We start from the raw sequence: 12,238 nt of genomic DNA on the forward strand, positions 1-12,238 counted from the left end.
ATTAATAGATAACATTGAAAGATTAATGTATCAATTTAATTTCTAAATAATTGTAATTTTAATATACAAACATATAATAAATTATTTTATATTTTATGACAATAAAATAATAATTATTGCTTTTATTATAAAATAAACACAATCTCTATTGTAAATAAAACAGAATTTTGTTTATTTAAGTAATAAGTAAAAGCCATGTTGAGAATAGATTGAACTAAATGCAACGTAGGTCACACTGTTGTTACTCTATCAACCTCGACATAGCGTACAGAATTATCGTTGTGTCAGCAAATAACTTCTTTAGGTGTTCCAACAATAGCTTCTGTATCTGATGGCAGTGATTTCAATCTACTCGTTGTCCTTCGTTTTCTACATATACGTCTAATAACAATAAATGTAACACAAGTTATCAACATAATACATAATGATCCAATTATGAGGTAGTGTGCAGGTAACTGTAATAAATAAAAACAATGCTTAGCTGCTTCATCATAACCTGATGGGCAATGTGAGATTCCATCGCACCAAAGTGTTGAATTAATGCATGCATCTAATTCTGGACATCGATGCATACAGTCTGATAATGATAATCCTGATGATGGTGGTACAGAAGGCCTGGAGAAAAATTCAGAAATTAAAAATGCAATAAAGAATTTGAATATCACTAATAATAAATTCATTAAAATATTTATTACTTTATATTTATTTTAATTGATATTTCCATTATTCACAAGCAGATAGATTAAAGTTAACTGCCATTAAGTAAATGAATGATAATTTTATAATTATAGAAAGTAACAATCATAAAATTTTTGTACATTTTCTTACACCAAATTAATAATAATTAATGTCATATTTTAATCTTGTTTTGTTAATCTATGAGAAAACAGCAGTTTCAAAAAACATTAGATATGATCAATTAAAGATAACTAAACGTAAAATGTTAAAAACATGAAAACTAACGTTCAAATAAACAAGCACATACACAACTTTTATATTATTTTCAATAGGAATAAAGTAATTCCAAATGTTGTTTTAGCATAAGTAATATCGGTTTTTTTTCATATTACATGATTGTAATTTGAAAAAAAAAGGTGAAGGAATATCATCAAGTGAGATTGCATGTTCTGATAAGTGAGTGCAATTATTATATACAGTAGGAGCTGCTTATTCTGATTACAGATAATGTTATTGTTCAGTATTGTTGTTACCTTAATGCTTGTTAATTTTTTTGATAAATATGTATTAAATGCAGTCAGTGAAAATAAATTGTATTTATCAAATAATTAGTTCAGTACTTGTTGATGGTATTTTAATAAGGTTAATGAATAGTTGAGGAAAACAAAGTTTTAATTGGGCATTTTCTTGCTATTGTATCTTATAAGAATGGTTCATATCATATTTAGTCACCAGTATACTGTTATTCACTTTTAAATTTTTCTTTGCAAAATATGTCAAGTATCTGTAATTGTTTTGTATGTATCTGTAATTGTAAGGTTCGCATGTTTATGGCTATCATTTTGGTAAGTTTTTACTCACTTCTTTTCTAAAAAAAATTTTGGACATCAACAGTAAAAGAATTATAATATAGTAGATGATACAAAATCATAAAGTGCATTTCATAGGTTAAGTTGAGATTCATTACTGAATGAGACTATCTAATGTGAGTCAAATCTGCAGCCATGGGTATAGAAAAATATAATGAAGTTTTGTGCTACACTGTGGTTATTTGTTCGATTATTTTTATTATCAAATCATGTTGGCTGAAAGTGATTACAATAACTGGATTTTGCTGTATTAAACATAAATGATAATGGACTACCAAGACAGAAAGTTTTAACAGCTTACTTAAAAAATAAAAAAATAAAATAAAATTAGTAAAAATTCGTCCCAATATCATGCAATAAATATTTTTTAAAGAAAATACTATTATGTAATGTAAATCATTTTTCACATGTTTATGAAAAAAAATTATAAAAATTCCAGAAAAACTAAAAAAGCTTTTTAATGGATTGGATTCTGGACAAATTCCCATAAAAAAATCAACACACCATAAGAGTTGTATTTTCAATAATATCAATAATACAGAAAAATTATGCATAAATAAATACTTTTTTACGCCTATGAAGAAAAATTTAGAGGATTCATATCAGGATGTCTATCTGTATGGCAATGATGATTTATCGAAATAAAGAACTTAATTTAATTTGCTTCATAAAATTCATTTTTACTCTCTTGTATGAAGTAAAGGAAGTATTGTGGTAATTGTGAAAAATCTTGGTTTTCAGATTTCAATAGAAATATGCATTTTGACCAACCCTGAATCCATTTTTACTAGTTTCAGCATGACGTCTGTACGTATGTATCTAGCATAACTAAAAAAAAACGATTAGCTGTAGAATGTTGAAATTTTGGATTTAGGAGTGTTGTAACATCTAGTTGTGCATCACCCCTTTTGATTGCAATTGACTGTACCAAAAGTGTCCAAAAAAGCCCAAATTCAAAAACAATTTGGTTTTGGACTTTTTCGTAACTGCAGTAATCAGCTCTCATTGAGAGCTTTTCAACAATATGTTATAAGTGGTACTTATTTTCATTCATTCTAGTTGTAGCCAAATAAAATTTTAATTAATGAAATATTTGAATCATATAATGGGAAGGCACATTGGTTCAAATCTGACTTCATTCCTTTTTTTTAACTTTTTTTTTATTAATAATTATTTATTAATAATTATTATTAATAATTATAATATTATTAATAATTATAATATTATTATTAATAATTATTATTAATTATTTAATAATTATTATTTATTTCCGATTGTACAAAAATGTGTATATGTAATTTAATAGGCATATAAGGAAGTCATGTGGTGTCCACATCAGATTTTTAGTATTAAAATATTATTTTAGTAATATGAAAAATAATTTTTTTTGTTTAAATTTGTAATATTTTTCTGCAATTTTAGTCTGATTGTTTTGAATTAAAATTAAATTTTAGAAACTTGTATTTCTTTTCTAATGATTTTATTAACATCAATTTTCTCAGAATTAATTTCTTTACAAATTTTGGTGGAAACTTTTGTCTGTTTACTAGCAATTTAATTATGTTAATTCATAGCAAAAATAATAAAGAACTTATTTTACTCTAATTTTTTGGGTTATGCTACAATTTTCTTGGTGTTTCTAGACTAGTTTATGCAAGTATTTCCAGACCTAGGTCTATGCAAATATTTTGTTTACACTAATGTCTCAAATCAGATTTTGAAGCATTGCTGTCCAATTTTGAATCACCTGTACATTAAAAAAAAAAAATAATAAAAAAAAAAAGTTTCTTTTAATAGTAGTTAACAATTATTTGATTAATTAGACAGTATTTTATTTCAAAGCCAGTATACTGACCAACATAAAGTAAAGAAGCCGACTGGCCACTTGATCTATAATATAAAATCTTCTAACGTTACCATTCTAATGTAAAACATTTTATTATGTTACCTTCTTGAAAGTTCTAGCCATGTAACAGTGTAATGACCAGTTTCCCTAGGAACAAACTCAACAACGACACTCCTTGATTCAACACCTTCTTTTGACCAAACTGGAAACACACGTTCTGTTCCTCCAATTACCCATCCTTCTGAGAAAACTTCCACCTTTTAACAAAGATATTCCTAATTTTTTTTTTGAAATATTTTCAAAATATAAATAAGTAATAATGAAAAATTTAATTTTTATTCTTTTAAAATTTTTATAAATTATTCTAATGTTTATAAAAAATGAGAAAATTTAAGAAATGTGCAAATGATGTCAATTATTTATAAAGTTGGCAACATTTTTTGAAAGAATGAGTTAGTGAATGAATATAATTATACATTTCAATATGTAGTTTCAAATTTGTTTATTTACAACCCTTTTTTTACTCAATGTTCTCAGAAAAAATTATATTTACATATCACAACAAAGAATTGTAACTTTCTAAATAAAATCTTTATTTTTTAGATATTTAGGATTTAACAAAAATAATTAAATTTATGTTACATTTAAACTATAAATTAAAATTTTTTTATAAACTCTTACCCCTACCTCCAATTTAAAAATCTGGGTGGGAATGTTAACTGTATTACTGACTATTAACTGTATCATGTAAGAAATTTATGCAATGCATCATTATTAGAGTCAACTTGGAGAATATACATTTATATTGTTTTCAGATTGTTTGTATAATTCAAAATTTCTTTTAAGATTCATTTTTTTTCATAGATAAAGTTAGGTAGATTCAACAATATCTTAAAAAAATTATATGAGAGCAAATTTATTTCTGATTAGAATATAAGTAATTTATAAAAAAATATAAAAGAAAAGCTGACAAAATATTTCATGACTTAATCTTTGCACCAGTCAGGTCATACTTAGCTTTTTTTACTGATTATAATGATTACAAAAATAAGATTAAAATTCCAAAAGAATAGCATTAAAATTCCAAAATTTTGAATAAAACATTTTTTGATTTTAGGGACTTCCTTACTCAGTGGGGAAAATTTAGAAAACAAAAATTTATTTAAAAGAGAATTGTTTAAAAATATTGAAAAAGTATTTTAAAAAAACTATAAGATTTATGAAAGTAATGAAAAAATTGCTTCTTGTTTTGGGTCTGAAATATAATAGAGCCGCCACAGCTACTTTATTTTAATAGCCCTTTAAGTGATGAAGTAAGATACAATCTTTTTTTTTTTCAATAATAAAAAGAGTTAGAACCACAAAAAAAAGATTATATATTTTTTAGAGGTGGAGAATAAATTTTAATAAACTTTTTCCTAAAAATATTCATATATATAGGTTAAGCTTAACAAATTTGTACAACTAAAGTTTTTTTCTAAATCTAACAACCCTTTCAATAAAAGTTAAAATAAGAAAAAAAAATTCTCAAAAACCTTTTCTCCAAAATTTCTCAAAAAACATAAAATATATATTTCAAATTAAAGAGATGGTAGTTGATTTCTAGAAAAAAAATTGTTGATTATTTATGTATGCATTGTAGATAATAAATTTACTTTAATAAAGTTTTCTCTAAAATGCCTCTGAAGAAAATCAAAATTGGCTTTTTCTGCATATCTCACATCTCCTCAAGAAATTTTGAAAAAAGGAATGTGAACAATGCCTTATATACAGAAATATTTGAGCCAAATTTGAAGAATTTTGTTCAGTCAATCCTGAGAAATAAGGCCAAAAATCAGTGCCACATTCATGCAGTCATACATATGTCTTTTTTTTGGTTTAGATACACTAATTAGACCCTAAAATTTAAAAAATTGCAAAAACGAGACACCCAATTTTGACATGATCACCATACTTCCCTCTTTAATATAGCTTTTCTACCTATATTTGTCAGGAAAGTAAAATTAAAAAATAATAACAACCAGAACAATATAATAATTTAAATTACCAAATGATGACGCTCCTCAGCAGTTGGCATTGGACAAACTAATACATGTACACCACTACCAGCATGTATTAAGACCCTATTTTTAGTAGAACATGACACTTTACTAGATGCAGTTGATATACTAGGCTCCATTGGCTGTGATCCATGAATTATCTTTCCTCGCAGCTTAACATACAAAAACCTAGATTCTGAAGGTATAATTACCCATGGATGAGCTTCACAGTTAACCTGGAATACATAAAAAAAGATTGGCATATAACTTTCTCTTTTATAATTATAAATGAAAAGTTTTCTAACTTGATCCACCGAACTACATATTTTGGCCAACTCATTCTTTGGTTAGACAAACATTTTTTTTCTGTCAGTAGTTAGACCTGGAATGTCTGTATTCCACAGCCTCAACATACATTTCTAAATCATTAAATTTCTAATTATCAATTAAATATCTGAAAAGCTTTCTAATTTTCTGTAAAATTTTTAACAGCGCAATTTATCTTATGATAAAAGCTATAAAAAGCTACACATGTCCGAGTTAATTTTCACAAATAGTTAAACTTCAGTCTGCTGCTTGGAGAAACGAGTGTTATGGTGCTGTTAGATGAGATGCTGATTTTGAAAAATCTTCCTTTTGCTTATGACACCCTTTGAACATAATACACGCATAAAACATCTTCCAAAATCCACTTCAAAGATGAGTGCTACACATCCATTATGCCACAAGCGTAGTTTGGATGTCTAGCAGCTGTCACTCAGCTCTCCCATCTGCACTCTGAAGAAACTTAGCTTAGGAGAGAAAGCGAGCTCAGACATAGGTAATTTTTATAACTTTAAAAATAACTGTACCGCAGTTGCTCTTTTAAAATTTTAAAACATGTGTGTCATGAATACAATAATTCATACTTTTAATATCTACCTTCTTTTAATGGTTTTACCCTTTAAATTATCTATTAAACCAAATTCACTACCTTGGATGCCTTTATAAAGCCCACCAACCATGTTTTTCTTTACATAAGATTTTACCATGTACTTTTCTAATCCCCAGTTCCTTTAAGATATCTTCATTTCATACTTATCAAACAGCCTAATTATCAATTTACTCCAGTACACAATGTTTATATAAAAAAAAAAGAATATTTAAAGTATTCTTTTGGTTTTTCTTTTAGCCATATTTTATTGCAGTAACAATGTTATACTCGATATAATTATTTTAAAGAATTCTAGTTCTAAATACATATGAAATACTCCCCTAACTGTTAGTTTATTTTTGATAGCTTAGTACTTTTTTCATCATTTGTCATTTTACTATTTAAGTAACAAATTCTACAACTTCTGTTACTCATTATTCAACTTTCTGTTGCATTCTACTAACTTTCTTTTAGACTTGTTTTCTTTTAAGTTAAATTTCATCCCCAGCAATTAATCATTATTCCTAATTTAAGTCAAAATAACAATATCTAAATCTTAACATTTTAATTTTCTGTCCCTGGAGTGTTAATCTATTTCAGAAGTTTTCTTTAGTTTATTTATTGCTTTTTCCTTGAACAGTTAAAAAGCAGTGAGGAGAGGATAAATCTTTGTTTGACATCTTCCTCGTCTGCAAACTGTCTTTTCATATAATTTATATTTTTATCATACTGACCAGATTCTGTACAAGTTATTAGGTTTCAATTCTATGAAAACCTACTGAATGATTTCAGAAATATGACAATAACTCATTTTGTGATCAGATACATAAATGTTTTTTTTTTCAATTAACAATTTAATTCATTTAGTAATTTTAATGTCTGTAACTGAATAAAAAAATTAGTTAAGTTTAAATGAATTAAAAAAAGTTCTATCACCAATTAAAGATAAAAACCGTAATCCCTTAAGCAAACAAAACTTAAGGTTTGTTTAAAAAAATACTTCAATGTTTTTTAAAAGTAATTTTATAGACCCACATCAATAAAATAACTGGTATTCATTAAATAATAATATTATTGATACATTACTGAAGTACATACTTCAAAGTCTGTAAACATTTGGTTTTAGCACAGCATTTAAACATTCATATTTATGATATTCAGCAAAGATATTATTATTATTATTATTATTATTATTATTATTATGCTTTTACGGCCAACATGGGACCACTTAAGTCAATTTTAGTTGGATCTTTTCTGAGAAAAGCGTGTTATTTTACTCTTCCGAGCTGCCCAGTATTTCTTCATCCGTTCAGATCTTGCTTTCTTTTCTTCATCCGTAAACACCCTCTTCGTTGTATTTTGTCGTTTGTCTGTCTTTTGTTTAAATCTAATGCTTTTATCTTTTAGCTCTGTAATTTTTCCAGTTTTATTCTGTAGGTCAGTCAGGGAAATTCCCAATTCTTTCATATCTTCTCTAATTTCTTTGATCTATCCTACTTCTAGCTTTTGGAACCAGAGCTTTTCAATGATATTTCTTGACAGTCTTGTTTCCGGTGTCCTTATGAGATGACCAAAGAAAGAGATTCTTTTTTTCCGCATAGTATCAGTAACAGGCTCTATTTCTCGATACACCACCTCATTTGGCACAATCCACCATTGGCCTTCTTTTTGGTGTTTTTTATTGATACACGTTCTGACAATTCTCCTCTCTATTTTCAGAATTTTTTCAATTCGGTTTTTCTGAGTGATTTTGAAAAGGGTCTCGCTTCCGTAGGTGACTTCTGGCTGTACTACAGTTTTATAATGTTTAAGTTTTGTTTTAGCAGAAAGGCATTTTTTGTTATATGTTGACCAAGTTAATTTTTGGGATTTAATCATTTTATTTGTCCTGTTTTGCCATGTCACTTTTTCATTTAAATTATAAGTTATTATTTCCCCTAGATATTTAAATTGTTTTACTATTTTAATTTTCTGATTGTTTACCGTAATGTGCTCTATTACCAGAGGATCTATGGCCATTAGTTCAGTTTTTTCGAAAGAGATATGAAGCCCTATCTTTTGTGCTAGGTTTTGAAGGCTCATGATTTGTGTTTTGGCTTCTTGAATATTATTTGCTAAAAGAGCGAGGTCATCTGCAAATCCTAGGCAATTTAGTGTGATGGAGTTTTTCTTAGTACCCATTTTTATATTTTTGGGATTTATTTCATACCATTTTCTCATGACAAATTCGAGGGCGCAGTTAAAAAGGAGTGGTGAGAGGCCGTCTCCTTGCCTCAATCCAGTTTTTATGTAGAAGGGTTGAGAGAGTTCAGCTCTGAATTTCACTCTGGACTGGGTATTGGTTAAAGTTAATTTTATCATGTTTACGAGTTTAGGGTGAAGGCCCAGGTTTCTCAGAATATTCAGCATGGATGGTCGGTGTATACAATCATAGGCCCTTTTAAAGTCGACGAAGGTGATTATTAGTTGTCTTTTCCGTCTTTTATAAAAGTCCATCATAAGTTTTAGGGATATTATTTGCTCCGGGCAACCTCTCCATGGCCTAAATCCCCCTTGGTATTCCCCAAGTTCCAGTTCAAGTTGGTCTTTGCATCGGTTGTATATGATTCTCGACAGGATTTTGTATGTGCAATCCAGGAGAGATATGCCTCTGTAGTTTTCCGGATTAGTTTTATCCCCTTTTTATGTAATGGATGAATGAGGGCTGTGGTCCAGTGTTCTGGAAGTTTTTCTTCGTTCCATATTTTCACGAGGCATAGATGTAGGGAAGTTTTGACTGAATAAACTGATGAGTGTTTCCAGAGTTCTGCGAAAAGCTGGTCTTCTCCGCTTGCTTTGTAGTTTTTATTTCATTTAAGGCTGCGAGAACTTCTTGAATTGTTGGCGGGTTGATATTTACTGGTGAAGTTTTAACTGGAGTTTCAGTGTCAATCTCAAAAAGCTCTGGGGGGTCGTCACAGTTGAGGAGTCTATTGAAGGTTTCTGCCAAAATTTCAGCATTTTCTTTATTGGTGTGGGCCATATTTCCTTTTTTTCCTCTCAGCATAAGGGTGGGTGGTTCATATCTTTGAAGAGCCTGACCAAAAATTTTATAATAGTCTCGGAAGTTAGTTTTCTTGGAACTTTCTTCTATTTGCTGAATCAAGTTTTTTTGGGCTTGTCGTTTGGTTCCTCTTATAATTTTCTGAGTTATTTTCCTTTGTTTGGTGAATTCATGGTTAGATTCTTCAGTTTTCTGGGTTTGGTGGTTGATCCAAGCCCGGATCTTTATTATTATAATAATAAAGATATTATTATTACATAATAAAAAAAGAAAGAATTAACAAAATAAAATACATGGGAGATAAAAAAATATAGATCAGGTCTTAACAAGATCAGAATCTCATGGGAAAATGTGAGGGCAGAATCTTTTACTCCAGGGAAGACCAGTTGACAGTCAGTCTGCCAGGAGAGTCTGCGAGAGAGTGCTTAAAAGTGTTAAGATTAGTGGTCATGTTAGTGTCTTTTGTCAATGGGATTGAATTCTAGTTTTCAATATTTAACTACCTGTAAATAAATCATGATGATTACTTTAATTTTTGTTTTGTATGTAATCATTGTTTATTATTATTATTGTAGTGGTTGTGATAACGATTATTATTACTTGTCTATTATTTTTGATTATTACATTATTGTTGTTTACTATTATTGTCAGTTGTTTATTATTCTTATTGTCATTGTTATAACTGATTTATCTTAGTTTATTTATGTTCTTAAGCTAATAAATTGTAATTAAATAAACATTTTCAATTGTCAGTCTCTCAATATCCTGATCAAGCTGCGAACACACGAAAAAAAAAATATATATATAATAAAGCATTTCCAATCAATCTTGTCAACTTCATTAGTTGACATTGTATTTTCAGCAAAAAAAAGGGCAACCCAAAAGACCAATTGGAACAGTATTGGGTCCTCTCTCAACCAATTCATCTTTGTTTAAGTTAAAACTCAACCAATAACTAATTTTTATAGTCTTTTATAGTCTAATTTTTATAGGAAAAGATCAAAGGAAGTTTAAACTTACTGTATTCAGCAATAATTTAGAATGGGTGATTAATTGATACTAAGAAGGATTCAAATTAACATTTTACTTTGCTGAAGCGATTGCTTGTCTGATCATTCTTTTTATAAAAGATTTTAAAAAAAGAGGAGGTTGTTTCACCTCTACAGAATTTTATTTTTTATCAAATGCCCAGATTTTCATAATCTATTTTATAGAGGAAGTTCCTCTAATAATCTTGAGACAGGTTTATTTTGGTTAATGCAAGTAAAAAAAAAAAATTGAAAAATTACACAGTCTAAAATAGCTAAAGATATTTTTTAATTATCATTCTGCATTTAAAGTTTTTTGATGTATTTGAGTATTCCAATAGATTATTGATTTAAATCAATAGATTTCCAATCAATCAATCATAGACTACTGATTGTAATTCATTTTTCCATTAGATATTTTGTATAATAAATTTTGGCAGTTAGGCACAAATGTTTCATGTTTACATAATAATCTCATAATTTCTTATTTTTATAAAACTGAATGTTACTCAGAAGTCTCATTTGATATTTTATTTCATACATCTTACTGTGTGTTAATCAGTAATTTAGTTATTTCCACAATAAAGATGGCTGTACTGCATGTTCAGCAATTACTTCTTTACGACTATTTTTTAATAAATTTTCAATAAACTGAAGTTTCTTGTCTTTGGCATCTCTTATAAAAGATTATTTAAATGAAAGTAAAATAAAAAAAGTAAAAGTAAAAAAATCAGTTTTCTTAATTTTCCACACACAGAAAAAGTTAAAACAAAATCTGGGAAAACAATTCATTTTTTTTACTGTTTGTCATATTTTTTTCCTTCACTTAAGTTTATTTATTAATATGCTAAGGCAACTTATATCTAAATGTTTATTCAGCAATGGTGATAAAACAGCTTTATATTTAACAGGATTTTGGACAATGATGATAGCACCTTTGCTGGATGCTTATCCAGTAATGAGGCAATACCCTCTATTTACAATCATTGTATTTTAATGACTATAATTATCAATCTGATTTTACTTCAATATTTACCTTAATTTTAAACATACTAAAAAGGAAAATTAATTGAACTCATTTATTGTGCACAGGCATATTTAATATATTTAACAAGATTTGTATTTAATTACTACAAAAAGTAGTATTGTTCCAACACAAAATGTTTGAACTTATAATTTTTGTTTTTAAAGATTTTACTTACTGACAAACAATAGGCTGTAAGCCAAATCATAATTTGGCGCTTGATCAGAATCAAATCAGCTCTTAGTGTTATTAATTGAATCCCAATGATCAAATTAGACTGGTGATAAAGAAATTTATACCTGTTGAAAATAAATGCACATTTTTTCTTTTTTATTTGAAACAGGATGTCTGAAGCTATTATATATTTATACATTGCTTTAGAAGCCCCATATCAAATTACGTATTTCAGGGGTCCAGTGCATGATTACCTACCTTATCCAGAAAAGCTTACCATTTTTTTTTTTTTTTACTTTAAGTGCAGTGAACAGAAGAAAATTTATATAACATTTTTAATGATTTTTATGTAAAACATATTTCATAATTTTATTAAAAATCAAAAGACATCTGTTCCATTTTTTGGGAAATTTTTTTTAAAAATTACACACAAAATTATATTTATAATTTGGCCCAGAAAAAATTGTTTTTCTAAAAAGCTAATTATTAAGTTACAATTAAAACTGACAAATGTTAAAACATAATAACAAACTATTTAATGGGTTAAAAAATAATACTGATAAAAAGCGATTCATTATAAAGAAATGACAAGAACTTTGTTAAATAAGAAATATAATACCAAGA

At 27.6% G+C, this 12,238-nt stretch overlaps 1 protein-coding gene across 1 annotated transcript in view; it reads right to left on the minus strand.

Annotated features, from left to right (window-relative positions):
• Positions 1 to 215: 215 nt before the first annotated feature.
• Positions 216 to 12,238, minus strand: part of LOC142322767 (uncharacterized) — a 329,696-nt gene continuing 317,673 nt past the window's right edge. Inside the window, exons 11-13 of the mRNA XM_075361842.1 lie at positions 5,441 to 5,668; positions 3,496 to 3,650; positions 216 to 615 (exon numbers count right to left, since the gene is read on the minus strand). Coding sequence (XP_075217957.1) covers positions 285 to 615; positions 3,496 to 3,650; positions 5,441 to 5,668 — 714 coding nt within the window. The 3' untranslated portion in view covers positions 216 to 284. The remainder of the gene's footprint in view (positions 616 to 3,495; positions 3,651 to 5,440; positions 5,669 to 12,238) is intronic.

The sequence above is a fragment of the Lycorma delicatula genome, chromosome 4 (genome assembly GCF_047948215.1).
Source record: "Lycorma delicatula isolate Av1 chromosome 4, ASM4794821v1, whole genome shotgun sequence".
Classification (NCBI taxonomy): domain Eukaryota; kingdom Metazoa; phylum Arthropoda; class Insecta; order Hemiptera; family Fulgoridae; genus Lycorma; species Lycorma delicatula.